Source organism: Akebia trifoliata, chromosome 4 (genome assembly GCF_017979445.1).
Source record: "Akebia trifoliata isolate Shusen 1 chromosome 4, ASM1797944v1, whole genome shotgun sequence".
Classification (NCBI taxonomy): domain Eukaryota; kingdom Viridiplantae; phylum Streptophyta; class Magnoliopsida; order Ranunculales; family Lardizabalaceae; genus Akebia; species Akebia trifoliata.
This window is the reverse complement of record NC_141378.1, coordinates 5,791,275-5,818,231: the sequence shown is the minus strand read 5'-3', so window position 1 is coordinate 5,818,231 and position 26,957 is coordinate 5,791,275. Positions and strand designations below refer to the sequence as shown.

The 26,957-nt window shown below is 34.9% G+C and overlaps 2 protein-coding genes across 3 annotated transcripts; one reads left to right on the top strand and one right to left on the bottom strand.

Annotated features, from left to right (window-relative positions):
- The first annotated feature begins 1,214 nt into the window (after positions 1–1,214).
- On the top strand, positions 1,215–6,138 carry LOC147403288 (sm-like protein LSM5). The gene is made up of 5 exons (XM_086438809.1): positions 1,215–1,355; positions 3,054–3,111; positions 3,246–3,369; positions 5,600–5,672; positions 5,772–6,138. The coding sequence occupies exons 2-5, from the start codon at positions 3,078–3,080 to the stop codon at positions 5,802–5,804; spliced, it is 264 nt and encodes an 87-aa protein (XP_086294935.1). The 5' UTR covers positions 1,215–1,355; positions 3,054–3,077; the 3' UTR covers positions 5,805–6,138.
- A 1,148-nt stretch (positions 6,139–7,286) lies between these two features.
- Positions 7,287–26,323, bottom strand: EMB1974 (NHL domain-containing protein). 2 transcript variants are annotated; one of them, XM_086438808.1, is made up of 17 exons: positions 26,167–26,323; positions 23,659–23,779; positions 23,147–23,245; positions 21,862–22,021; positions 21,605–21,743; positions 20,628–20,721; positions 19,521–19,658; positions 16,660–16,760; positions 15,609–15,722; positions 13,549–13,775; positions 13,012–13,070; positions 12,750–12,932; positions 12,529–12,652; positions 12,346–12,395; positions 9,181–9,326; positions 8,847–9,014; positions 7,287–7,645 (listed from the first exon to the last, which is right to left on the bottom strand). In XM_086438808.1, the coding sequence occupies exons 2-17, from the start codon at positions 23,666–23,668 to the stop codon at positions 7,355–7,357; spliced, it is 2,103 nt and encodes a 700-aa protein (XP_086294934.1). In that variant the 5' UTR covers positions 23,669–23,779; positions 26,167–26,323; the 3' UTR covers positions 7,287–7,354. The 2 variants fall into 2 exon arrangements, with proteins under 2 accessions (XP_086294934.1, XP_086294933.1); XM_086438807.1 differs by having other exon boundaries at positions 23,147–23,235.
- Positions 26,324–26,957: the final 634 nt, after the last annotated feature.

The following is a 26,957-nucleotide window of genomic DNA, read 5'->3' as shown; positions in this document are numbered from 1 at the left end:
CGTCGAAAATCTCAAAAAAAATTATTTATATTGTCTTTGTAGTGGTAAATTAATCGTTTACAGGGTAATGTTATAGTTTTAGAATTATTAAAACAAAATGTAAATTGTAATTAAATTAAAATATCATCCCATCGCTAAGAAAATACAAAAACACTTTTATCCAGCACAATTATGATTTTTATCAACAAAAAAAAAAAAAAAAAAAGAGTTCCCACCTCTAAAGAAAACATAGTGTAAGAGCACATAATACCCCCTAAAGCATACTTTCATGGCCCAAGGACAATTACAGCGGTAGTTGGAATAATTTAAGTTCAAATTTAAGTTCAAGGTGCGTGCTAGTGCTATAAGAACAAGAGGATGATTTACAAAGAACTTGTATAAAATTAGGAAAACTTTGAAGGCATGGCATTTTCAAGGAGGTATTTCAATTTTAACAGATATGTAGGGATGTGAAATAAATTAAGAATGCCACATGTTTTGTAACAAGGAGGGTTGTTCTTCAAAGTCGGATTCCTAAAATTAGACATGAACTCATTCTCAAAGTTAGAAGACTAGACTAAAATTAGACATAAACTCATTCTCAAAGTTAGAAGACTAGACTAGGCTTTGTTCAAATTGGAATGAAGGAAAATAATTCATTTAGCTGACTCTAGCTATTTGGCACGAGGCTTTGTAGTTGATGTTGTAATCATTTTCAAGGGATTTGATTATTTAATTATGATTGTAATACGAAAAGAGATTTGTCCAGTTTGTAGCTTTAAAAAAAAAAAAAAAAAAATTTATTCCAACATAAATAGGGTTGGGTTTAGTAAACCCTCGTTATGACTCCCATTGCGACATAGTATTTTATCTTATATGGGTAAAAATATTTGGAATGGGCTGATTTTTTGTGAGGATGATCTCTATGGTGAGAAGATTATCTTTGCCAAAAATCAGCTCATTATGAAACTTCTAGCCCCATGTTTACAAGTTGAAAAATTTTAGACTGTCCAATTTTTTTAAATCATTTTTGATGGGGTTAGAAGTTTTGGAATGGGATGATTTTTTGCAAAGATGATCCCTTCATCACAGAGATCATTCTCACAAAAAATCAGTCCATTCCAAACATTTTTACCCATATAAGATAAACACTGTGTCGCAATGTGATTAATAACGAGGGTCGTAGGAACCCCACCCACGTAAATATGTTTATAATAGAATAGTAAATCGGGTTGCGTTTGTAGGGTCCGAGTCATCTCGGTTAGTGCCAGGACAAAACGAAGAAACATAGAGTTTGAAAACCACACTCACATTTGTCCGCTGCGAGGAAGTGCGCTCTGCGTTTTTTCAAACCGACTTTTAAAAGCTTTTTGGCAGTAAGCATCTTCTTCTTCTTCTTCTTGAATGTTTTTCAATTCTACGTGCAAACACCCAATCGAACCGTAATCGGTCAATTAGGGTTTCATTACTTCAAATGAACCCTAATGGAACGATTAGAGTTGGTTGTTCTTGCCATCACTCTTTTTGAATGTGAAAATTACTAAATACTTTTAGTTATAATTTTTATCAAGTAATGGTTAGTTTTGGAGGTAATGGATAATTCTTGGGTTGATATTAGGGAAAGGGTTTGAATGGGAATTGGGCAGAAAGTGTGCCATCATTCTCAAGTTGTTTGCTTCTGTAGAATATAACCTTCAAAAGCATGTTTTTTGTTTTTTTGTTTTTTTGTTTTTTTAGGTGACATTTATGTGATATAAATTTGATATTTTTCTACTATACAACAATGCGACTGACCGATGAGTATTATTGAAAGTCGTAGCTTCACAAATTATAAAATGTGAACCTGAAGATAGTTGAGTTGAATACTTGAGTTCCAACAATTGGGAGGTGAAAATGCAGTGTTGACCTTTGCATCAAATAGAAGTTGGAGTTTAAATGGAGGGATTCCAGCTTTTACATTGGCTGCCTAGCCAAGGTGTTAGCTAGTTCAATAGTATCTTTGTTTATCTTAAATGTTTAATTTGAGAACCTTGTAGGGTTTCCTCAACTTGGTCTGCTTAACTGTTTGGCTTTATGGGAGTTAGCCCGTACTCTTGTCTGACTTTTATAATGTATGCTAGCCTTGAACCATACAACACCACCAAAGCCTTATCCAAAGATTTATGGTTGGCTAAATGAATCATGTTCGATTATGTTGTTGTGACTTGTTTCTAAAGGTTGCCTTAGCTATACTTTACATGCTTCCCATTAAAACTCGGGCCCCTCTATAGCGTGTTGCTTTCGAGGAATGCCCTAACATGAAGGGAATGAAATGTTTGACCGGGAATCATGTTTGGGGATGATAGATTTTTACAGCGGCTACAACCTAACACAACCCTCTTTCCCTGGGCTTGCAACCGGCAATGTAGTGTGAACCTCAACGTGTACATATATATATATATATATATATATATATATATATATATATTTTTTTTTTTTTTTTTTTTCAATTTTCATTTTTTAAACTATTGGAATGTGGATTACCATGCCTTTCCCCCCCCCCCCCCAAGCTACAACCTAAACACAGCCCTCCTTCCCTTGGGCTTGCAATTGACAATGTAGTGTGAACCTCAACATGTACGTTTTTTCTTTTTGATTTTCATTTTGGAAGCTGTTGGAATGTGGATTACCATGCCTCCCCCCCACTATATATATATTTTAATCTTAATGTTGGATAACATAAATACATTTCTGACTTTGTTTTTTAAGGGCAATCAAATAATGAACTTTGTGAATTCTGACATTTTCCAGAGTATAGTCTAACACTGGCACTAAATTCACTTGGGAAAATTGAAATTGTTTCTTTGAGAAAATAAATTTTTTGAGAGAACATTTTATCTTCACTCGAAGACATCATTAAAGCCATTCGTCCAAAACTTGAGGAATTATTCAAGTCTCGAATTAGACATTATTACAATTATTATTTTGAATCAAAGTAGAAGTACTTTTGGTTATTTTGAACTTTCAACTAGTATGTATAAAAGAACTTGGACAATACGAGTGATATAATGACTCTCACTGTGATTTTGTAAAAGATTTGTCGTGAGGGAAGCAGGAAGATGTCTAACAATCCGTCCCAACTCCTTCCATCAGGTATGTTTCTCTTATACTTAGTATTTACATGGATTTGTATTTTTTCCCCTTCCCCCTTTCTCTATATGTTTCGATTGAGCTAAATCTTCTTAAAATGCAAAAAATATGAGGTTGGTTGGTTGTGTGGGTTGCAGAGTTGATCGATCGATGCATAGGGTCAAAGATATGGGTAATAATGAAGGGTGACAAAGAGCTTGTTGGAACCTTAAGGGGTTTCGATGTCTATGTCAACATGGTCCTTGAAGACGTCACAGAATAGTAACCCTCTCTCTCTATCTATGCCAACTTAGTATGTGCTTCTGTTGCAATGGTTTTAAACCAGGGACTCGTTTCCCCTGTTAAATATATAGATTACAGGTTAAGATCTCTATTTTGTTCATTCTTGATGCACATGCGCGCACACACAAACACACACTCTAAAAGTTAAATGCAATGAAATGTAATGTTGTTTGTTAATGGTGTAAACCTTATAAAATTTAGAGACCCAAGTTTAACTTATGCATAGTTGATCATCATCAAAGCCTTATTCCAAAGATTTGGGGTCAGCTGAACGGATCATATTCTTCCATTCAATTCTATAGAAAAATGTATTTTGTTATAAAAATGTGTTAATATTCACTTTCTTTGCTTGCTTCAATCTATGTTCTTTTTGGTCTTCCTCTTGTTTTTTAGAACCATTAACTTGCATATTCCATCTAGTTAGGGTTGTAATCAGTCTCTGTTGAATGTCTGTGTGTGTATATGTCATCATCTTCTTAGCATTATCCAAAATATCCACAGTACTACTTTTCAATCTTTTTGTCCAACATCCACTCTATTTGAAAGCTTGTCTATATTATTTCTTGAATGACATTGTGGGGCCTCTCATCTCCTTTGGCCTTCAATAAAATCTTATGGATGTTCTCCCTTTTTTTTATCCATATCAAATAAACCACAAGCTGCCAAAAATATAGATTTGAATGATCAATGGTTTAAAGTATAATTATCGTGATTAATGTCAATTACCCAATTAAGATCCATTTCGTGATGGTTTTCATTGACTCGTTACCCTTAAGATATGCTAAGATACATAGAGATGTATCGCTCTCTCTAGAACATTTAATGCTTGAATAAACTAGAAACAACTATCCATTACATCCACATCGTGTGTACCAAACTTTGGGGTATCAGTATCACCCTATCTCCTCTTTAGAAAAGGGATATTTGGTCACTATTATTTTATTGGTGTCCTTTATCCAACAGTTTTGGTCATTTCCTAATTTAATTTTATAGTTGGTTACTATTTAAAGGGAAAGCACAAGGTTTCCCCATTTGCCAGTTAACTCTAGTCAAAAGCGTTTGGCAGTGCCTAGGTGCGAAGCTTAGGCAGTAATTCATTTATTTATCCATTTCATAATGCTAAAAAAAGTTAAAGGTGAAAGTAATGGATCACATAGCCATAGTATACCTTACCAACGTAGAAATGGAAGAACAAAGCTAGATTCAAACTCTTTCGTAAAACTAAAAAAGAGAGAAAGAGACGTCTTTTGTTCACAGGTTCTTTACCTAGAGATTTTTTTTTTGGGGTGGGGGATTGGATTTGTGTGCACAAATAATCCCTCCTAAAGATAGAAAAACAAGATAGCAAGGAGCTACAAGATGTCAAAAGGGGGAGAAATTGGTTGAAACGAGAAGATTTGGGAAATTGTTCTGCTTTGCTCCAATGTGGAAACAAGAAGATTTCAGAAAGTAAATACTTGGAGAGAAATAGAGAAATGTCATTTTCTTTTTCTGAACTTATGTACTTTACAAAATATAAAAATTTACTTGTCATTAATGAAAAGCTAAACTGAAAAAATGGTTAGAGTAGCCCTAAATGATGTCCTATTTCATTTTTTTGAATTTTTTACATCTCTTCATATGGGCTTGGGAACATGTTCAAAACCTACCTATCTAATTGAGTTTCTTTGTTGGCCGTCGACTATCAGCTTAATGTGGAGGAAAAAAACATCCATTATTGATCATACGATCTGCTGTCCTATTTCCACGTTCATGAGATTGTGTTCGATGAAGATTGCCTACATATGTATTTTTATGACATTAGTTTTGAAATCGTCCTTGTTTGTTTAGATCATGGGGTTAAACAATAATTTGGTAATTTTACAGTATTATTGGAAATTGCTGGCTTTTGTGATTTACTTTGCCTCCCTAAATTAAGAAAAAATAGTTGGGCTCGACTTTGAGAAAAATCCGACAGGAAATGGCAGAACTACACCTTTTTTTTTTTTTTCAACCAGTCCAATCATCTCACAGGAGGGGTAATTTAGTTATTTTATTAAATTTGGTTGATGTTAATGGTCTAGGGATGCATGTCTAAGTTTTCTAACTCTAGTGAGGTATGTCGAATTTTCTTTAGCCAAGGAGAGGCAAGTAACAAACCCCGATTGTTTCTCCATTACTATTAGATATTTTTTTCTTATAACTTTGTGAATTTATCCTCTCAATGCAGTGAAATCACAGCTGAAGGGCGAAGGATAACGAAGCTCGATCAAATTTTGCTTAATGGGAACAACATTGCTATTGTAAGTAAAACATGACTTGGTTTAAAGTTGCTTTCTTTCATCTTTTTCTTTTAATATCTTCCAACACGACGATGCTGAGACTACTATTGTGCGATGCAGTTGGTCCCTGGTGGTTCTCCTGATTCAGAGTGAGAAGCGTTGTAGGTAGGTGGCACTTTTTTTTAGAAATGGTGTCCATCCCATTTTCAGGTTTCATAACAAATCTGAAGATCCGGAAACCCATATTCTGCTACAATTTTCATTTCTAATGTACAAAATGAATGAAATCCTCATTCGTCCTAGTGGCTGATCTGAGAAAAATTGTCACGTGTGAGAACTCAATGCTTGTTTAAGTTCATTTCAACGATATTAATGATAATTCCAAAAAGCATGACAAAATGTCTTGACATTGTGCTTTGCCATTCGGGGAGAACATAATAACCCATTGCTAAGAGCAAGTCTGGGTTTTCGAAGGCCTTTTTTTTTTTTTTTTCCAAAAAAGAAAAAAAGAGAAAATCGTTGAAGTTTTGGAGCGTCACTCCCGAGTGTTGAAATCCTTTTTTATAGTTAATTTTAGGTGTTAGGATGCAATACTAACTCTGTATTTGTCTTGGATAAGATATTATAGACATTTTATAGTGCTGTCTGATTTAATATCTCTAAGATTAAGAGTATTTTGATCAGGATCAAGACATTCTGGGACAGTTTGAAATATTTCTAAAACATTCAATATTTCATGGTTATGGTTTAAACCTCGATTGCTGTTACACTGTCCTGCAAAAAATGCATCTATGCTCATCCACTTCAGTTTTCTTTATAAGCAGGGACGTTGACATTGTTTTTAAAATGTGTGGTCCAATAGGGATCATGTGAAAATGTCCAATTTTGTCGTGGGCACTGGGTGGAAACTGTGTTCTTAGCCAACTGGGTTGAATGAAACCGACAAACCAGGTATGGTATGGTAAACATGGCCAATCATGGATATATGTGAATCAATACGGCTGGACATGAGCAACCAATGGGCTCAAGTGAGTGTAATCATCAGGACCTATTATATTCACGACCAGCACTAACAGGACCAAACAAAAATGACTAATAATAGCCGTTATAGGATGTATTGTGTGCGCCAACGATTAGGCTGAAAGGTGTTGCAGAGGGTGCAACCAACTAGGCCAAAGGACAATGACCGTGCCATTTTACCATTTTACCCAATCTTTCGTGCACGCTAAATGGGGACATAATTTGCATCCCTAATGGGACCATATTAAATGAACCCATAAAGGACAATTCTACTTGTGTGAACCAGCCAAAAGTCACAATGGGTTGAGTACCTGTGGCCATGCCAAAGTAACAAGAGTGTCAGGAGTTAAGTTAAGAGTAACCATGCTACCTCCCTTATCTACACTTTTTCCGTCCACATGGATTGCCACATTGGCCAAATAACACCTCGACCATCCAGAGTTCATGACCAAGATTGGATTTAAAAAGAAGGATTAAAAAAAAATCAAGAAAAAATGGGCCTGATCAAAGGCCTTGCAAATGAATTAGTCACCAGGTGTTTTTTCAATGAACTGAAAAAGTCTTGTGTTTTTGACATTCTGATTAAATTCAATGCTACTTTGATCACAGTTACAATTAAAAAATAATAATTATAATTATTGTCCAGCTCGCAATAATCAAAATTGAATAGGGTGTTTAGTAACTTAAAGAGATACATTAACCTCTATAGTTGAATCCGTTAAGACAATATCTTTGGATGCAACAGGTGTTGGTTGGTCTAGACATTCCAGCCTGACTCTCAGATGCAAGGGTTTCATGAAGATCAAGTCTTCCATATCTCTGCTTGATTCTAACATCAGCCCAATACATGCTGCATCTCTTCCACCTTTTTCATTCATAATGTCCAATATCCTCGTCGCTTTTTCCTCCAGACCATTCCCAAAAGAATTCAAATTCCTCTTCAGCTTCAAATAAAGCACAGCATCAATGAAAACCTGCAAAAGAGTTGGCAAATGTCCATGACTTGCAGCATTATTTAGCTAAACCAGTGAACTTACTAACAGAAATAATAAGTTAAACACACACACAAATAGATGGATCAATTGAAGCAGATTATTCCAATAGATTGCAGTTCTAACAACTCATATGTCCACCAAGTGCAGACAACTCAACAGCTAACGAGTCAAATAAATATATATTAAATATTTAAAAATACTGTAAAGATTTTTTTAATTATTATTTTGGTTTTATGAATAATATTAAGTTTAACCGCATAACTCGGTCAAGTTTCTAGTCATTGAGTGGAGACAACGCAACAACTCCGCAAGTCAAGTTGGATGAGTCATACATATACATTAAATATTTAAAGATAGTTTTTAATACTGTAAAGTTCATAAATTATTTATTTGCTCCTTGATTTTTAGAGGGAAAAAATTTAAATATAACTAGGTCGAGTTTCTAGTCCTATTAGGTGCATTTATCATGTGACTCAGTGCATTTCCAAGTTGACTAGTTTCTGAGATGAGTTGGCTTAAACAAGTTATAGGGTTGCCTAAACATTATAATCAATTTAGTCAAGTTGATTCAATTTAGTTTTAGAATAGAATATCCCTGCAACATGGTGGAAATGGTCATATAAAATGTCTAATCACCTTTGGAACTCAGGTTTCTCAAAAAACAGATTAAAACCTATCCGGTCTTCTCGCAAATATGTGAAAAAACTAAAATATTGGATAGAACAGCTCCATCATCCAATATTGTAGAATTAACATTTTTTTTAATAACTAGAATGAATATATTAAAGAATAGGGCATCAAATATATGAATAATACTAAACTGACTAAAAGAAAAAAACTTAAAAAAACACTCAACTCATATGGAATGTTCACAGAACCATAGATTTTTTCTTGTGTATCTCGAGGAAAAACTATGGTTCTGTGCACATTCCACATCAGTTGAGTATATTCAAGTGTCTTTTTTTGAGTCAGTTTAGCACGGCTCTAAATATATTGTATACTTATTATGAACTAAAAGTAGGGTGTGTTAGACTATTCTGAAAAATGTCTATAAACATGTTGAAATAAATTGTAGGGGGTGTCAGCTTATCAGGTTTGTGACTGTTTGTATGTCTAACATTTCATCCCCTCACAAGGCATAAATGCTACATGGTTGAGGAAAAGCCATTGAAAAGTATACCTCACTTGTACCGGGACTGATATTGACAGCACAACTGATATTCACTTTGTCCTCTTTGTGAAAGTTTCTATCTGGATTTTTGGTCTCATCTTGTAGACTAGCTTCTGACCCAGGGCTTGAAAAGGCAAGGTTATCCAACTCATCAAACCATTGTTGAGCAACACCAACCTGTAAGCACCCACAACATGACCTCATGCATCATTTCAAATGGCAAGATAATCTTACAGGTTTTGGTTTCGTAGTTATTTTGTACACACATGCGCACGACTGCCTGCCCGCACACACACACACACATACATAAAAAAATAAATAAAAAAAGAGTGCAAAGTCAAACCTTTTCTGTCGATGGATCCACTTCCTCTGATCCTGTGACTTCGGCAGCAGACCCCCTTGTTTGGCGCCAGATACAACCTTCTTGTAGTGGTGCTGCTAGCTCAGTATCCTTTGGAATATCTACATTTACCTGTATGTCACATCTTCCTAATTTGTAGAACATAAAATGTCAGACCAAGTACAAGAAGATTAGTATAACTAACTCTCACATAAAAGAAGTCATGGCCATTTATGTTCTCTATGGTTTCATACAAAAGAAGGTCACATTCATTTATTTTCTGGAACGAAGTTAAGAGGCACAATCCTATTCTACATTGGCAAAACCAATTAGTAAAAGGAGAAATAGTCAAACATTAAGATTAACCAACCTTCTGAAAAGGTTCCAGTTTAGTCTCGCTTTTTATCTGTAGTTTTAGTTAGACAACAGACTCGAGCAGTTCAAAGGAGTAATCTAAGAGAAGGCTTGATGTTGGCCAGACCTGGTTCAAACAGAACAGGCACTTTGGCCAGTTTCATGCAAACCGGCATACGGATGTGAAAGAAATGACCAGTTTGGTTTATTTTAAAATGAAATGTTTGACTCGTCTTGGTCTTATCAAATATGGAACCCAAATTAAAATAATCAAAAGACCTTGACAAATGCGTTTTGTTTAGATATATTTTCCTCTGTAGATCGGTGACAGTTCTTAAAAGAGAAGAGAATGAGCAGTAATAATATAGGTTGGCAATGTGTCTTTCATCATAAGAAGACTAGAAATCATCTCCTATAGTCTCTTTATTCCTGGTCTTCCAAGCATCCCTGGTGTACCCATGTTGACAAGCCCTGACATTGGTATGGGTATGGAATGTATGAGATTCATGAGTCATGGCTGACATGGCACAGTGCCACCGATCATTATGCTATACAAAATTGCGCCTACATACTAAATGGAGGTCAAGGAAATCCATCCAAGATTCAAAACAATTTGGAGGATGGTTTCTGTTGATGAATAAACTGAAACATTCACAATTTTTCGGAACTTTCCGAAACATTTATCAATACCGGTATCGTAATCATAAAGAAATATAGAAAAAATATATTTTAGGCTATCAATTATATGTTACAAACATTTGTGTTAGATACAAACATATTTACTAATAACCAAATAAATTTACTAATTCTGTTAATCAACTTATGGATGCCTACCCCCCCCCCCCCCCCTCTCATTCTTTTTCCAAACCCTTGTCCCTCCATGAACCCTTTAAAGCCCTATATTATATTGTCTTTCCCTACCGTCCATTTAGGTCCCCTCCAATAAATATCCATTCCATATCTTCCAAATTTTCTTAATGCTCTCATCTAATCTTACCTGGAGTACATAAGCCAATAATACCATCTCCCCCTCCTAAGACTAGTTTAATTGGAAATTTTTTTTTGCTATTCTAACAACTTTTTTAGAACTTCAATTATTTAATGATCTTCTATCCCTGTATTTACCCCATTTGTAGCATTTTCACCTCCAATGCGAGAATCTGTAGCCCCCTTTGCACCTACTCCTTGGACTTTACCTCTAAAATATTTTTATTATTATAAACATCCTAGGTCAATTCTCCTTCTCAATGAATCAGCCAACTCCCACTCCTTCCCTCAAATTCCAAGAAACCAAATGAATCCCATTTTCGTGAACTGATTTATTTACCTGTGCTTGTCCGACATGGAGAAGGAACCTTTACAAACTATTTGCTGCAACTGGGTGTCATTGCAATATATCATTTCTAGAAGGCTTGACACCATGCATTCCGACTGTCAACCTGATGCAAAGAAACTATATATCTAGGGTAGGGAATGTCAACAATAGCCTAATTGTTCCAGTTGTTCTTTCTATATTAACTAGAATTTGCCCGTGCCGTATGGCAACAATAGCCTAATTGTTCCAGTTGTTCTTTCTATATTAACTAGAATTTGCCCGTGCCGTATGGCAACAATAGCCTAATTGTTCCAGTTGTTCTTTCTAGATTAACTAGAGTTTGCCCGGGCCATCTTTCTGGTTAAGGGGGTAAAATAGGAAAGACAATAAAGTTGGAGGACCATTATTAGAAAATGGGAGAAGAGGAAAGGCAATATATAAGTTGTAGGGGTATTCTTGGAAAGGTGGGTACAAGAGGGAAGGCAATAAAGTCGGGGGTATTCTTGGAAAGGGGTAGAAGATAAAAAAACAAAAACAAAAATGAAAATTTTCCTCAAGATACATTCTTTATGGGGAGATAAAGATTGAGACAAATGAGTGAGAGGGGGGGGAACCGTCCTATTTTACTAATTGCAATATATTATGAAAAAAAACAAAAACAGAATTGATGCATCAAATAGGGCTTAAAACGGGTTGGGTTTGGGTCAGATGTGAGTGTGTCAATATCCATATCCAAATATTTATCCAGGTCCGGGTCCAGATCCGACTTGGATCATACTAGCAAAAACCATATCCGAACCATTTTACATTCATTAAAACCATATCCAAATTCGATTTGCCTGAATTAATTGATTTGAGTTGCCTAATGTCAAAACATTTAAAATTATTTCAAATAAAATGCTAAAATGTGACTAAATGGTGACTTGAACTCAAGACCTCCCCATTTTGAAGAAAGGCCTTGACCCCACTACATCCAACCGTTGTTTGTTGATGAAAGATGACTTGCAAAATATAACAATACAACTTGCAAAGTAATATATCATTTGATTCTTGGCAGATATAGGGATGGAACCGTATCCAACCAAGATATGACTTGTCAAGCTACATCAACCCATATCCGAACCATATTTCAATTCGGATATACTTGATGAAACCAAACCAGCTAAATTCGGATTCGGATCACTCGAATTTCGGATAAAAATCCGTACCATTTTAAGCCCTAGCATCAAACAGTCGCTGTAGAATGCATTAGCACCTCCACGACACAATTTGTCTCTTTATCATTTTTTTTCATTTTTGGATAAAACACAATTTGTTTTATTTCCAAGTATGTGTCATCACAAGACATCAGATGCATGATTCAGCCCTTTACCTCTGAACTGTTTTATATAAAATCAAACATTTAACATAACATTAATTAGCTTGGCAGAATAAAGTGCAGACTTTAGCAACCCTACTGCATTTCATGAAAGACTTTTTGGAACAAGATAGAAAAAGACCTGGTAGAACACTGAAACACTGAAGATGCTGTACATGATATGCGTTTGCACTGTAAGATCACCATACAATACATTTATTCAATAATCCTTCTGAAAACAACAAACACTTGTAAACAATTTAAATAATGATACGTGTACCATATAGTCAGTATAAAAATTCATAACTGCATCAAACCAACTCACCCAGCAAAAACTCTCTCCAAAGGGGAAGGAAGCCAATATGGCAGACCAAGGACCCCAAAGTTCGAAAAGTGGAAATTTGAGATCACTCCAGATTCCTTATTTAGTTTCAAAATTGTCTGTCCAACTTGACAAACACAAAGTTGTCACTATATGAGTATTGTTCACAAAATATCCAAAATTAAAACAAGGTGCTAAGGTAATGCATCCACTGAAAAATGCACCTGTATCACAAAATATTATGTCATTCTGAAAAGTCGCCAATGATGACATCATACTAGTATGTGTAAGTCCTAGTGAACAATTAGGATCAACACTATGCTTCAACTGATTTCCAAATATCTGACGCAACAAGGACACTTTCTCCGTGATCATTTGTCCACAGATCTCGATAATCTTTGGATATCCTACAGAATCAATATGTCAATATCCAGTACAGATGATTGTGAAGCAAATCATAGAAAAAGCAGAGAACTAGATGAAAACCAGTAACAGTTTCTTTAATCTTCCCAGAAGCTGAATCTATAATCCACAAGGTTTGAAAACTGCACATTGAAGAAAAGTAAGCCTTTAAGCTATACTGAAAAGCAGCCAAAAGACATTAGCTAAGAAAGTTAAGATATATAACTAACACACACACACACAGCGAAAAAAGAAGAAGGTACAAAGACACCAGCCTCTCATTCATAACCATCCAATAAGTTATCTTATAATTGAGCAAACTCATAATCAGGGTTGGGCAAGCTGAGGTGCCCGCCTCACGTGAAAGGCATCATGAGGCATACCTTAAGTGCAGAAATATGTGTCTCCATGCAAAGCATTTACCTTTATCAACATTTTTTTGTAATTCATGTATAAAATATTCATTATTTGTGCATTTGATGTTAGGAAGTATTTCTCTTCTTTTTGCGAGATGAAATAAGGTCCACATATAGCATATTCATGCTTAACACTTTGGAAAAGAAAAGGGAAGTGTACATTGTTAATAGATTAAGGAAGCATGAAAAGATGTGTGTTAGTTACCTACGGTTGATAATTAAGAGATTGTTTTCTCTTGATTTCATCAAATGCCAAGGAAAGATTAGTGAATCCAAATCAAATTCCTCAGATTTCGAAACAACTTCTCTTCCCATTCCAAGCTTATCCAAGATCCAACTCCATATGCCACTGAATTTCTTATCCGTATTGCATGTTGGATAGATTGTTTCTAGATCCCTCCTCCCCAAATGAGCTCTCCTAATCGCATGGTTCTTCACAGAAAAGAACCAACACAAATAGATATATAAGAGGACAAAAAATGACACCAGAGGGAAGAGGTATTCAATAGCTTATCAAAAAGAAAAAATATGCAAGACAAACCCAAAAAGGGAAAGTAACACAAGGAACAGAACAAATGACATGATTATTACAAAAAAATGAATTTACTTATCAATATTTTACAAGAATGAGTTACCAATGGAAAATGAGTGGAGAGATTATCGAAAGAACCACAAATTTCACACATGAAAAATAATAACCATTACCTTCTTGATAGAAAAAAAAAAGTACGATATGAACAAGCAGTTGAAGAATACTTGTACATTTTGGGGAAACACTTGAAGCCACATTATAACTAAGTTCAAAAGGAAAATGAATCAAGTATCTCAGAATCATGCCTAGTTACCTTCTCAATAGAGAAATTAGGGGGATAGTGTGATAGGATTTACTTTCATAATGTGTACCATTTTTTGGTTGGGGGTGGGAGAGAGGAAAGAGGGGAGGGGGGGTGGGGGTTAGTGGAGATGTGTACCATACGTTGCTAAGGATCTATAGAAATATGGTGGGGCAGCACTAAGCTTTAGAAAATGAATACCTAAACATTTAGAAGGACAACATAAAGGTTGTTTTTGGTCAGATGTGGGAGGAAGTCACCTTCTAAAGTAGTAGATGGAAAATTTCCTTCCATATAGATTCCTTGAGGTGACTCATGACAATGTGATAATTTACATGTCGGTGATTTAGATGGACACTTCCCCTAGTTCAGTTCACTTGGAGCTTGAACTTCCATACTGGTCCTGACTCCTGAATCATTGTAAATAAATGTCCATAGGATTTGCTCAACACACACATGCGTGCGCGCACATGCACGTACTCACGCACACCCATGCTTGCCTCGCCCACCCACCCACCCACACACATGCGGTCATGCACACCCATGCGTGCCTTGCCCACCCAAGCACACGCTTGAACACACACATGCCTCTAAAACGAAAGAGTAGATTAATAATGGTTAATGAATTTTAGACACCAAGTCCATGACACATATAACAGAGATAGACTGCAGCCAAAAAAATAATAACAATAAAATAAAATATTTATTCCTTTCAAGCATTTCAAAACATACTATTTAAATTGTACTTCAGGTAAAAATCCTTAATCTCTAGAGTTTCTATGTATCTAATAATTTAAATCAATTTCTTAGACTTGGATTTGCTTCAGATTTTCATTTTCTTAAAGTACAACTGGGCAAGCTCAACAACACAGAAGCAAGTATATTAAGAACTAAGATTTATTTATAGAAAAAAAAAAAGGAAACATACACTAGCACAAACTGCACAAACGTCATTGGCAATTTTCCATATCTCAATAACAAGCATTGAAACAATACCCCTTGCAACTTATTCCAAACAAAAAAAAATATATCATTTTCATTTCCCTCAGGAGATTTCTGCAGCACATTGAAGGTGCTACCTCAATGAGGTGGTAAAGTCTGTGACGTGGTAGTACAATACACCTGGGATCAAAACCCCGCCTTCACATTTATTTAACCTATCAAAAAAAATCTGCAGTACATCATTTTCCAAAAAGCTGGTCTTCCAACCTAATTTAATTCTTCAGTAACTCATGGGTATGTCCTTCCCCCCTCCACCTCCCAAGCACTTGTTTAGGAATTTTGAAATGTCCAAAAAGTTAGTTATTAAGCAATATCTAACATCCAGCCAAATACTTCCACAAGTATATAATGTAGATTACTAGCATGTTCTTGGGAGCCATTCTCAAAATATTAGATTATGGATGGAATTTGAAATAATGCTAAAACCAACCTCTGAGTCCACAAAATATAGGCAATCCTCAGGAGCGTGATAAAAGGAAGCGGCAGGACGTAGTAGCTTAGCTAATTCAAATTCACCATCTTCAAAACCTGGAGAAGAACCGATCTGAAAGATAAACTAGATCAGCCAACACAAAGTCAATCTAAAGCATGGAGTCGACAGAAAAATGAAGAGGTTAACCTAGGCAAAACAAACTAACACATTGGCCACAAACTAATCTCAAATACTAAATAGTTTACATGAATAACTCATCAAAAAGGGTGGAAAAGGTAAAAAGTGAGTAACTAAAAGGTTCAAAAGTATGTCATATCTGAATGAACTAAGAGTATCACAAAGAAGCAAGCCAACAAAAATAGAAATCAAGAAAAACCATGTAACTTTAGAGAATCTTGCACACTGAAAATTGTGTGATTCACTTGGATATGACCTCGACCCAACAAGCTTGGTTAGCACACACTTTGGTTCTAATAGTCTGGTGTGGTAAAATAATATTATAATCAAGTATCAGCTAATGTCGTATATGGCATGGTACTAACTTCCAACATTATTCCCATACAAGGGACCCAGATAATTCTATTTCCAAAAGGACAACAAAACACCACTGGATTATGCAAATTTCAAAAATCTTTTTAATTTTCGTAATAAAAAAATAAACAAAAATCAGTCTATTCTAAAACTTCTACCCTACCAACTGTTGTCTCAAAGTTTTAGTTGAAATGAACTGTCAAAAATGCATCAATTGTTAATCATCTTTTGATAGGGTTAGAAGTTTCAGAATTAGCTGATTTTCTTAATGGGAATGATTCTCATCCTCACCCAAAATGTGGCTCATCTCCATGAGGGCCCTAATAACTAGTGTTAAAAATGGCATATCAAAAATCATATAAATATATGTGGAATGAAATACATCCTAGCTCTCTACTTCCGTGTAGCATTCCTTTTATTGGAATAGCTAGCTTCGCACTCCAAAGAAAGAACCAATCCCTAAGGCATTACACCTACATCCACTTTTATCAAAATAGCAAAGCATTTCCATACATACACAATCTAAAATCTTTCCGTCACAATCAAATATGATGATTCGATGATGATTGCTGTCAGAGAGGAATAAGCGGTTTCCAATTTCGTCCACGGAGATGCAACCTGGAATCAAGGAAAAAATAAATTTTCATATACATATACATATATGTCTTACATATATATGCTTAATTTCTCATCGACAACTTGTTATTCATCTGGGGGGAAAAACAGGAGTCTATACGCTTAGATTCTAATTTCATAATCTCAGTTGATGAATTTTGCACACTTATAAGAGGAAAAATAGCAATTTCAAGCTAGTTCTCACAAACAAACACAATATTGTAAGCCAAAATTTTTTATTCACCAAAATGACAATAATTGATGAAAACATGTGAAGTTGCCAACTTAGCTAAGTTAGTTAAGGCTTGAGGACTGTTGAACCCACCTTCTCCTCTGTTGATCGCTAACCCTTGTTTACCTAGCAATAAATAAATAAATCAATTCGATGCAAACATGTACCATCTCTAAACCCGACCCGGTGCATTTTTATAAAGAGAAGGAGATGAGAACAAGTGGATCTCTCAGGGATGGCCACCATGAAAAACCATGAAGAGGTATTTCAAGCAACCAAGACCCGTATTTCAGGGGGCTGAACATGTCCATGAACCGCAAATTCCAACCCAAAACCCTTATATGTGTTTTGTTTCGTGAGAGAGCACAAGGAGAAGGTGGATATCTACCGTATGAACACCACAGAAACCATAAAGGCTTCCTCAACCAGCTGACCAGTATTATTGCACAGCCAAGGCGGATCAAATCACGTGCAGCATGTAGGAGGCTCCAGGTTAATTACTATTTATAGTAATTTATACCAAAAATCTATTTTAAAATCTCTTTTTAGACATGCATGCTTGTGGTTAGTAGAAGAAAACAGGATTAAACCCAGGTCTGGTACACCCATGGTTCAAAGTTTCATTCTGTTTTGGACTGTTTCAGCAGAACATTCTGGCTTTGGACGAAACAAGAAAGAAATATTAAATGTTTTGGGAATGATTTGGATTCTCACGCAATGCTAAGGTCAAGACCGGACGGGAATTACACAAGATATCAATTTCAAAAGGGGAATCGATTCCTTGATAGTGGAAGGAGCTAGTCTGCCTTGAACTTGAAGTGGGTCTCTCCCATAGCTGGTAGCTTTAACTGGTCCTTTGACTACAAAGAGTAAACTGACCGAACTCTGAGATTGGCATTGACCAGCCCTTTATATTTCTATTGAAACATAGGAATGTCGAATTTCAGCTGCGAAAGAAAAGCGAGTCATCTTCTTCTAGGCTCCGCTGGACGACACGGCATTCTCGTTCAAATATAGGCCAGCCGTACTTTTCTCCTGACAGAAACATTGCCTCAAGATGAGATTTTAAAACTTGGGTGCACCTATAGATTTGACCAACATACCAAGCTGGCATCTTCAAAAATCTTCACAGTAAAATCTTGTTTCAACTATTTTATATTTTATAGGCACAAGAGGTTCAGTAAGATAGTTGATAGTATTTTTGGAATTTTAGTGAGTTTTGAAAAGTTATTATTTTCTTAATTACCTATATTATAGTTCTTATTTGGAAAGTGATTGGATCAAAGTTTCTAGGTAGTTTTAAGATAATTTCCATTTAAACTTTATCAGTTCTAGGCTCCAAACAAATCCGAAATTGAGAGAGGAAAGAAATACCTAAAATTCTAGTCAGATTACAATGCAGAAAAAGATGGTTAACAGACTTGCAAACAGCCTTCTACCCAACTCACCTCATTTTTACTCAGTTGTTCAGGTCCGAACACCAACAGAGTTCTAAATCCTATTACACTCCTCACCCGTCGTCCCTAAAATGTTTCCCTTCTTCAAACATTAAATGTAAAAGTCCAACAACTAGTACAAAGTTGAGAAAACCTTGACCGCCCTATATCCTTTATAAAAAGCAGGCTTCTTCCATACTCTGTCCTACTCCTACATTATATTGCAGGGGATTAACACATTAGTGGCGCACTCCCAATTCACATGAGAGAGAGGAGGAGAACAAAAGGCAATGGTAAAGACAGTGAAGGAAAAAATGATAATAGCGATCAACCAAGAATGACATAAAAGTGCTAGCAGCTGAAGAGCAGATTATGAGACAAAAATAATTTGTTGTTTTACACATGTCAATGAAACTCAGAAGTTTCTATTTCCATTATCTTTAGAACTAACATTGCCAATCAATTTTAAGACTGCCCAGGCCATGCTTCCAGCTAGATGGGATCTTTATACCATGTACAAAGTTGCTCTTTAATCAAATAGTTGTGAGCAAGAACGTGGCAGTTAATTGAATTTAAATGTTTACATATATGTTTTGCAAAGCATGGAAAAATATAAGCAGTATCTTTCTCAAATTATCACCAAAAAAAAATAATAATTCAGAGTCTTACCAGTGATTTTTGTAAATTTTAAACTAATTTATGAAAGTATGTACTGGCATCAATAAAGAAACTGTAAAAGATCTATTGATTCTAAAGCAAGATTCCATGAAGGCAAAACATGAATTTATCTAGAAAAGGTATTCTACAAGGTAGTGCAATTTTGTCAAGATAGAATTTGATGCAAATAAGATCTTAAGTTCCATCAAAAGTTTGTCAACTCGTGTTGTTATTCTTGAACTTTGGCATGGGATCTTAACATTAAAACACAAGATCCTTTCATCATTCTAGTTTTTATAGTGTTTGACTTATACAAGTCAGCAGAAAAGTCATGTCTAAAGAAAGATGATGATTCAATAAGGAAACCGCAATCATGATAAATTAATAATAACTTCTGATTCAAATGGAGGATCAATAGTATATCTTTGCAAAACATACCAGGAAAGTATAGAAGTAGATTCCGTAAAAAAAAGTAGCATGGTTCCTTAATTACATCGGGATGCTTAATTCCAGTGTCATTCAAGTTCTGGACTGTTGCAAAATTCTCATTCTGTAATGAATTGAGCTCCTCAATGGCTGCGCATAAATTCAAATAGAAAGTTAAGAATTGATGACTAGCATATCGTACTCATATAAAGAATAACTGTGCCCAAGTGAAACACAAAAACATATGTACAATCATTCACCATTGATAACTTAAGAAAAATATTATGTGAAAAATTTCAATAAAATAGCATAAGAGAGACAGAGAAACCATTTGTCAAATAGTTTTGCCTTCCTATCAGGAGAGAAGGATGGGGATAACCACCCTGCTTCAAACACCAAGATTGCACTATGTTTTAAAAAAAAAAAAAAAACCTTCAACCCCTCAAAATGACTTTCCACCCTCACAATCTTACACACGTGAAGCAACTTATGATGTCAATACATGGGTGGGGACTGTCCTAATAAATTATTTGCCTATTGGGGATATCCCTCACCCAATGTAGCCACTCTTTTGGAATTAATTTATTCTTAAAAAATAAGTGGTTACTAGAAAAAATGAAAAAATATTAAACGCACAATGTGAGGAAAAAAACAAGTGGCTGTTAATATTTATGAACTAAAATCCAAGTCCAAAAAATATGATGATATTTAAAGATTATGTAACCATCAACTATTGCCATTTTATATTTTGTTTGTGCTGATGTCAGCAAATTAAGTAATCAGTGATTTTCCTTAAAGAATGAAGAAGGAATAAATAAGGGTTCCTTTGGTAGCAAAAAAAATATTCCAAGCAAATGTTAAAGACAGGCCGTGAAGTTTAAACCAAGAACATGGGTATCTACCCCATCTAAAATCTTGATACCATGTTTTATTCATCAACTCTTTTTCACTAATTATTATTTTTTGTGTAACAATATGTGTAATAAAGCCTATGATATTGCTAAATTAATATGCTAAAACTTGTTAAATATAACATACTCTCTGCGCATTTTTGTAGACAAGACAAATAAATCAATCGGTAGGAGTTAACAAAATAAAGACTCAAGAAAAAGGAGTTACCTTTGATAATAATTTCAAACTCTGTCCTCTTCTCATAATATAGCAAAGGGCTCCTAAAATGTTTAAATAGAAGGTAGCATGCCAGATTTGTTATCTAGGCACATTAAACAGGATAGAGGCACAAGAGAACAAATAATAAAGCTAGTCAACCTTGGGTAATATGATAAGTCAAATATTAGATCAATTACAAGCAGTTTGAAATTAATTTGGAGCATTGTAAATGAATTCAGGGGTAGCAACTAGGAATAAAATAAGCTTAGCACCAAAAAGCAAAAATTCTACTTGCATTTTACTATGTTAAAAGGAGGAATTTATTTTTGATTGGAAAAATGATAGCTCATATGAGAAATGAAAATTAAGGGAAAGCCTCAGTTTGGGCTGCAACTCAGGCAGGTAGGATTGGATAGAAGACCAGCTGGATCCAACCTGAGCCTCATAACACTCAACTCAAGTCAACCCAACCCAACCAGAGATCTGGACTGAGGTATTGAACCTGAGCCCAACCAAAACTACACAACAATCAGCACAAACCCGACTCAAGTTGCTGGGATTAATCAGGTTCACCAGGTTTATGTCAATACAAAGAAGAAGAAAAATAAGGGGAGGAGAAAGAGAACTAGAGCCAACATTTCCTAAAAAACGACAGATGATGGTGACCATTAGGATTAAAGGTGATAAACCTATGAAGAGAAATGTTCACACTTTAAATATGTCACGCAATCTCTCTTTGCAAATGTTTGTGAAAATAACTAACAGAAAACCCACACACCATATTGAGAGATGGCACGACTCTTCTCACCCATCTCAAAAACTTTTCAAAACCCCTCATGCTTTGCCAGCAAGCCTGATATCGAGTTTGTTTGTTTTTCTTTTTCATCATCTTTTTTAGTTGGCAAGCGTGTTAGTGGTTTATTCTGAAATCAGACTTTCATTTTTCTTTCATTTTCTAAAAAATTATCAAAGGATTTGCACCACACCTCAGAAAATTTCTTGTTAGACAGCAAGATGGGGAAGGTAATGTACTCCTTCATGATAGTCTGCACCACATGAGTTTGAGAAGCAACTGAACAAATGGAATTGCAAGATTGAAAGCCAAAAATATGGAGCTGTGGATACCTACAAGAAGAAAAATCATGTGGTTTAGACTTTAGACGGATCTTCCACTTAGATTAGAGCTCTTCCATGACAATGAAGAAATAATAAGGTAATAACAGATATACAATTTGTCAATTACTTTCGCTGAAGCAATTTAACTCTTTCAAACATAAGGACACGATCAGAGTCCAGTATCAAAGAATCCTCAAGGAACACATCAGCAAGAACTAAGAAGGCCCCTTTTCTGTTGAAGGGATCCTTGCTTTCTTCAAGTTTATTCAACCAACAATGATAAGGACCTGTAAATTGATTTAAAAGTAAAACTTACAATTGATGTATCAGATAGAAGGAAACAATGAAAACAGATTTAAATACCATTTAACATCAGAAAGTGGAAAAGTTAAAAACTTCTCCCTTCTAACTGGTTTCATAGTTTCTCATGAATCAAATTGTCTTCCACATCCAATATGAAGACAGGGACTTGAAGTTGATTATTTTCAAAGATAAGTCAAATGCACAATAAATTTATAAATTTTGGTTCCGATGTCTATTTTAGTCATCCTGTAAATGGTATAAATTCGTAGAAATATGTTGAACAATGTGGAATTTAATTCTTTTTTTATGACATAAGGTTTCCCCACCCACTTTGGGTGTAGTACCAGTCACGGATACGCCCAGCTACCACAAACTGTTGTATAGAGTATAATCGGCAGCAGGAGGACTCAATCTCTCATCTCTAGGGAGCAACCCAAGGCGTTGAACCATGCTCCACCAACTGGGTGGTAGAATTTAATCCAATTTTGAGGAAATTATCACTATATGTGTAGAAAATGATAAACAATCCTGAAAGGACACTCATAAGTCATCAACCTATAATAATCAATAAGCCACTTTGAGAAGTTGATGCTAAGCATCAAGAGTTAGGTGCCACTCAACAAACAATATTTGACAGTAATAACTAATCAACCTCAACATCCCAATGACCAAGCCAAATCTTTGAGCAAAGAAGATTGTGAGGAACTACTCGAGACTCAAGAGGGCGTCCAGGTTTAGAAAGTCAAATTAAAGACCGAGATCACATGAAAAAGAAAGGTAGGTGGCACATTACTTAAGAGGTAGCCTCAACAATTGTAGATAAGCTCAAAGTCGATCAAATCGAAAAACACAAATATTTCCCAATCCCAACCTATGCCTATGAAATTGAGATCACATCTTTTCCAAAAGTAAATAAATAAACAAACTCCACAATCAAAGGTATATCGTTCTCGATGAAAATGATGTTCATTTACTAGATACAAAGTAACGAAAACAATAATATTGACATAGCACGCTGTGAGTCTAAACTCCTTTCGTAGACAAGAACACCATATTTATCTTAACTCTCAAAAGGAAATACCAAATAAATAAATAAAAAATAAATCTACCTTCAGGTTCATCTAGAGTGGATTCAAAGAATGTTAAAAAATCCACTTCAGAAGGAAATTCCTGCGGTGTTTCTGACATTTTCGAAAACCTGAAAGCAACTGTTATCAGTAAGTTAGGAATGATTTCAAAAGCTTCAAACAAGCAAAGGATGGAAACTCGATGCACATCTTACAAGATCCGTTAAGTAAAATAGAAGCTTCCCAAGCTATGAACTTATAGATAAGGAAACTATTCATTCTTTTTTAAAGGTAGACAAGAGTTGCATTATCTCATATTTGTTCATATGATCAAATAAATTATCGTATATGTTATTCTTTTAAGAGAAATGAAAAAGAATGAGGATGCAAAATATGTGCCTGACAGCATGAGCAGAGTAAAATATTGTCTATTACATCATCAAAGCCTTATTTGAAAATTTTGGGGTCGGATGAATGAATATGACATGTCTAAAGTTATGCTTTATGTTAGATAGAAATTTCCAAAATCCATCAAGAAATGAAATGTTTGTTACCCGTGAACATGAAACCATCTCTTGATTATGCTTTGACTGCTTTTCACCCATACATGAGATAAGGGAATCACAAATGGTGCTGGAGAGAATATACCTTGCCTGGACAGTTGATTGAGGGTACCTGAGTTGGCAAATAAAATATACATCTTAAAAAACCTTTAAATAATAAAATTTGACTTATCCAAAAAAATCTTTTCTCTAAATAATTATACATATTTGGGCACTATCCACCATTAGTGCATAGGCCCTAATGCCCATTGAAAACAACAAAATTGGCTACACGATGCATGATTCATGGAAAGCAAGAAAGCAAGGTGAAAGCATTAAGCCCATTATAGAAGTGACAAAGGACCAATCCATTTCACGGGGGAGAATCAGGCTGGCAAGAGAGAATAGAGGGAAGATTGCAAGAAAGATGTCACCTTTCTGGCTCTCTCTCTCTCTTTTTTACTCAATCAGTGTTTCCTGCTTTCCCCTCTTCTTTTTCTTCTTTTTTGATAAATGAAAATGTCTTTATTAAAGAGAGGATGAGACGACCTCCAAAGGAAACAAAGCAAGGACAAACTATTCCTTTTCAAATAAAAGCCCATCTAAAGAGGAGGTCCTCAAATCTAAACTCTTTAAACAATGTACACCAATAGAACACAAAACCCAAACTAGCCACTCCTCATTATTGTCGTTAATGTTCCCTGTTGCACACCCATCTCAAACGATTTTCTTATCATTATCAAATGCTAGAGCTTCTGACCAGTTCCTTAAGATGCATCCAAGCATTAATATATATAAATATATACTTAATCTTGCTAGTCATTCATCCCAACATCTCATCTCAATGATGCCCATTCTGAATGTTTTGTTCCTTGAATGCTAAACAAATTTCTCCAAAACCAAAGCCAAGGTTCACGTTCATCTTATAATATTCTTCCTTAAGTTCTGTCAATATGCATTATTAAATAATACGGCAACAATATTAACTAACACCGTCTCCATGCACCATCATTGTAGCCTCATCCAAATTAGTTGTAGACAACTATACAAATTCTATAGATGGAGAATAACCACCTCAACCCCCCACCCCCAACGCACACACAAAAAATAAATAAATAAATAATGCCAACTCAATTTTGTGGCCATTTCTCGGGTGGCATAGATCCCATGGTGCACAATTGGGTGTCATCCAAATTCATAGAATCCTAAAACGCATTCAGCACCATGGTTTTAAATCTTGAAAAAGATTGAGACGACTTCCACAAATTATCTCGGTCTCAAGGTCCATCAAACGGATCATCTCATTAACTCGTCAAAAAGTTGAGTCATCTGGTCCAAGATTTCATAAACAATACAAGTACTTTTTAAAAACTAGGGCAAGTTGATTGGTATAGATAAATATTGGTATTTTTTTTTCCGTATAAAATGAGATCCTCTGCTCGTATAATCTGTTAATCCAGTTCATAATTGTACAAAATAAATTCTCAGGTACAATTTAAATATAAAAATATACTAAGTGTGTGTTTGGTAACACTTCTGAAGTCTAAATGGAGATGATCCACCTTTAAAATTCAGACTTTAGAAGTTTTATTTCCGTTTGTTTTAGTTCAAATTTCAGACTTCAAAACCAAATTAAGAAATTTTGAACCAGTGATGGAGAGATGCTGGATGAAACTTCTGAAATTTGAATTTTTTTTATTCTTAGAATACCCTCCTCAAAATCCTAATTTCTATTACTTATTCTTTCTTTATACGAACCTTCAAACCCTTATTTTTAACTTTTCTACCTCTCTTTCCTCTACAACTGTGTTGTCAAAGTCTCTCCCCTTTCTCTCGTTCCATGTTTGAAAACCTTCTATTTTTCAACTAGAAAATGAATGATTATTTATTGTTTGAGTATTATCTTGTTGGAATATAATTTCTCAAGTATGAATTCAAATTAAAAACAATACTTTTGGGTGTTTGATGTGTTAGAAATCAAAATTAAACGTGTGGATGTTTCATTATGCATAACATGTTATGTTTTTCGGTTAATAATTTATTAAAATTATAAAAGGGTATTATTGTCAAAATGGCCATTATTATTTAAAATTCTATTTGTAACCAGAAGCTTTTAAAAATGATAAACAAAAAACTTTTCCATAATAAGATTTCAGATTTCAGAAAACAGACTTCAGACTTTAGACTCCAGACTTCAGAAGTGTTACCAAGCATACCCTAAATGAAAAACAGATTAATTAATTTGTAATGGTTTAACTCGCTAGACACGAGATGACTCGTCCGATTCAACTAGATGAGTAATGTCTCGGATCCCAAATCCAACTACTACTCAACAAGACAAAAATTCAAAAACCTCTGCAGTTCAAATTATAACAACAGAAAGAAAAAAAAAAAAAATCAAAAATCAAAAATAAATCCCGAGTTCATAATAAGAATGTAATCGACAGAAACTAAGGAAAATAGCGAAAGTTTCTTACTTCCCAAAAAAAAAAAATTTCATGAATTGAGCGATTGACTAACCTAATGAAGAACTAGACAGATGAACTGAGTGGAAATATCGAGGGACAATCCTAGAAATCTCTCTCAAATGCCCTACTTTGAAACGCATGTTTGATTCCTGCAGCGGGTTTTCGTAGGGGAAAAAAAAACAAAAAAAAAACCCTAAACTAACTTTCCTATAGGAGACTGAGTGACTGACCCACATGGATTTAAGAATTGAGATGAGTTAGGAGGTTGGATCGGCACACAGAAAGTCATGTTTGAACCTCGCGAGTCAGATCGGATTGGTTGGGTCAAACTCTCATAAACGGTTTGGACCGAACTGTTAAATGAATCTCAAACGTGTGAAAGAGAACAGTTTGAAAAAAGCTGGGAAGTCTATTCTTTACAGAAGCCAGCTCCAGCTCCAGAAATTGGTTTCTGGAAGAAGTAGAAGCCCAAAACCTGAAAAATCACATTCAGTAGAAGCTTATTTGTTACAGAAGCACATAAATTAAAAATTGATGTTCGTTTAACAGCTTTTTATTGTTGGATTCTTATAAAATAATCAGAATACCCTTAATGTTGATAATGCACCCATAATGCACAAAAAATTAACGGAATACCTTAATAAATATATATATATATATATATATATTAAAAATTATAAAAATAATTATTTTCAATTTAATAAATTTATAAATTTTATAATTTTATTGAAAATTCGATAGCATCTCCTCTTAAAAATGAACATATGATAAAGAAAATACTTGCATAATACACAATCTAACATCTACATAAAGATGAAAGGTATTTTGATAATAAAGTAGTAA

Coding starts and splice junctions, on each gene's coding strand:
- LOC147403288 (XM_086438809.1), top strand. CDS start 3,078: ATGTCTAACAATCCGTCCCAACTCCTTCCATCAG. Junction 3,112..3,245: donor GTCCCAACTCCTTCCATCAG/GTATGTTTCTCT, acceptor TGTGGGTTGCAG/AGTTGATCGATCGATGCATA. Junction 3,370..5,599: donor CTTGAAGACGTCACAGAATA/GTAACCCTCTCT, acceptor CTCTCAATGCAG/TGAAATCACAGCTGAAGGGC.
- EMB1974 (XM_086438807.1), bottom strand. CDS start 26,254: ATGCGTTTCAAAGTAGGGCATTTGAGAGAGATTTCTAGGATTGTCCCT. Junction 23,236..23,658: donor AGATGGTTTCATGTTCACGG/GTAACAAACATT, acceptor AGTTGCTTTCAG/GTTTTCGAAAATGTCAGAAA. Junction 15,723..16,659: donor ACGGAAAGATTTTAGATTGT/GTATGTATGGAA, acceptor TTTATCTTTCAG/ATCGGTTCTTCTCCAGGTTT.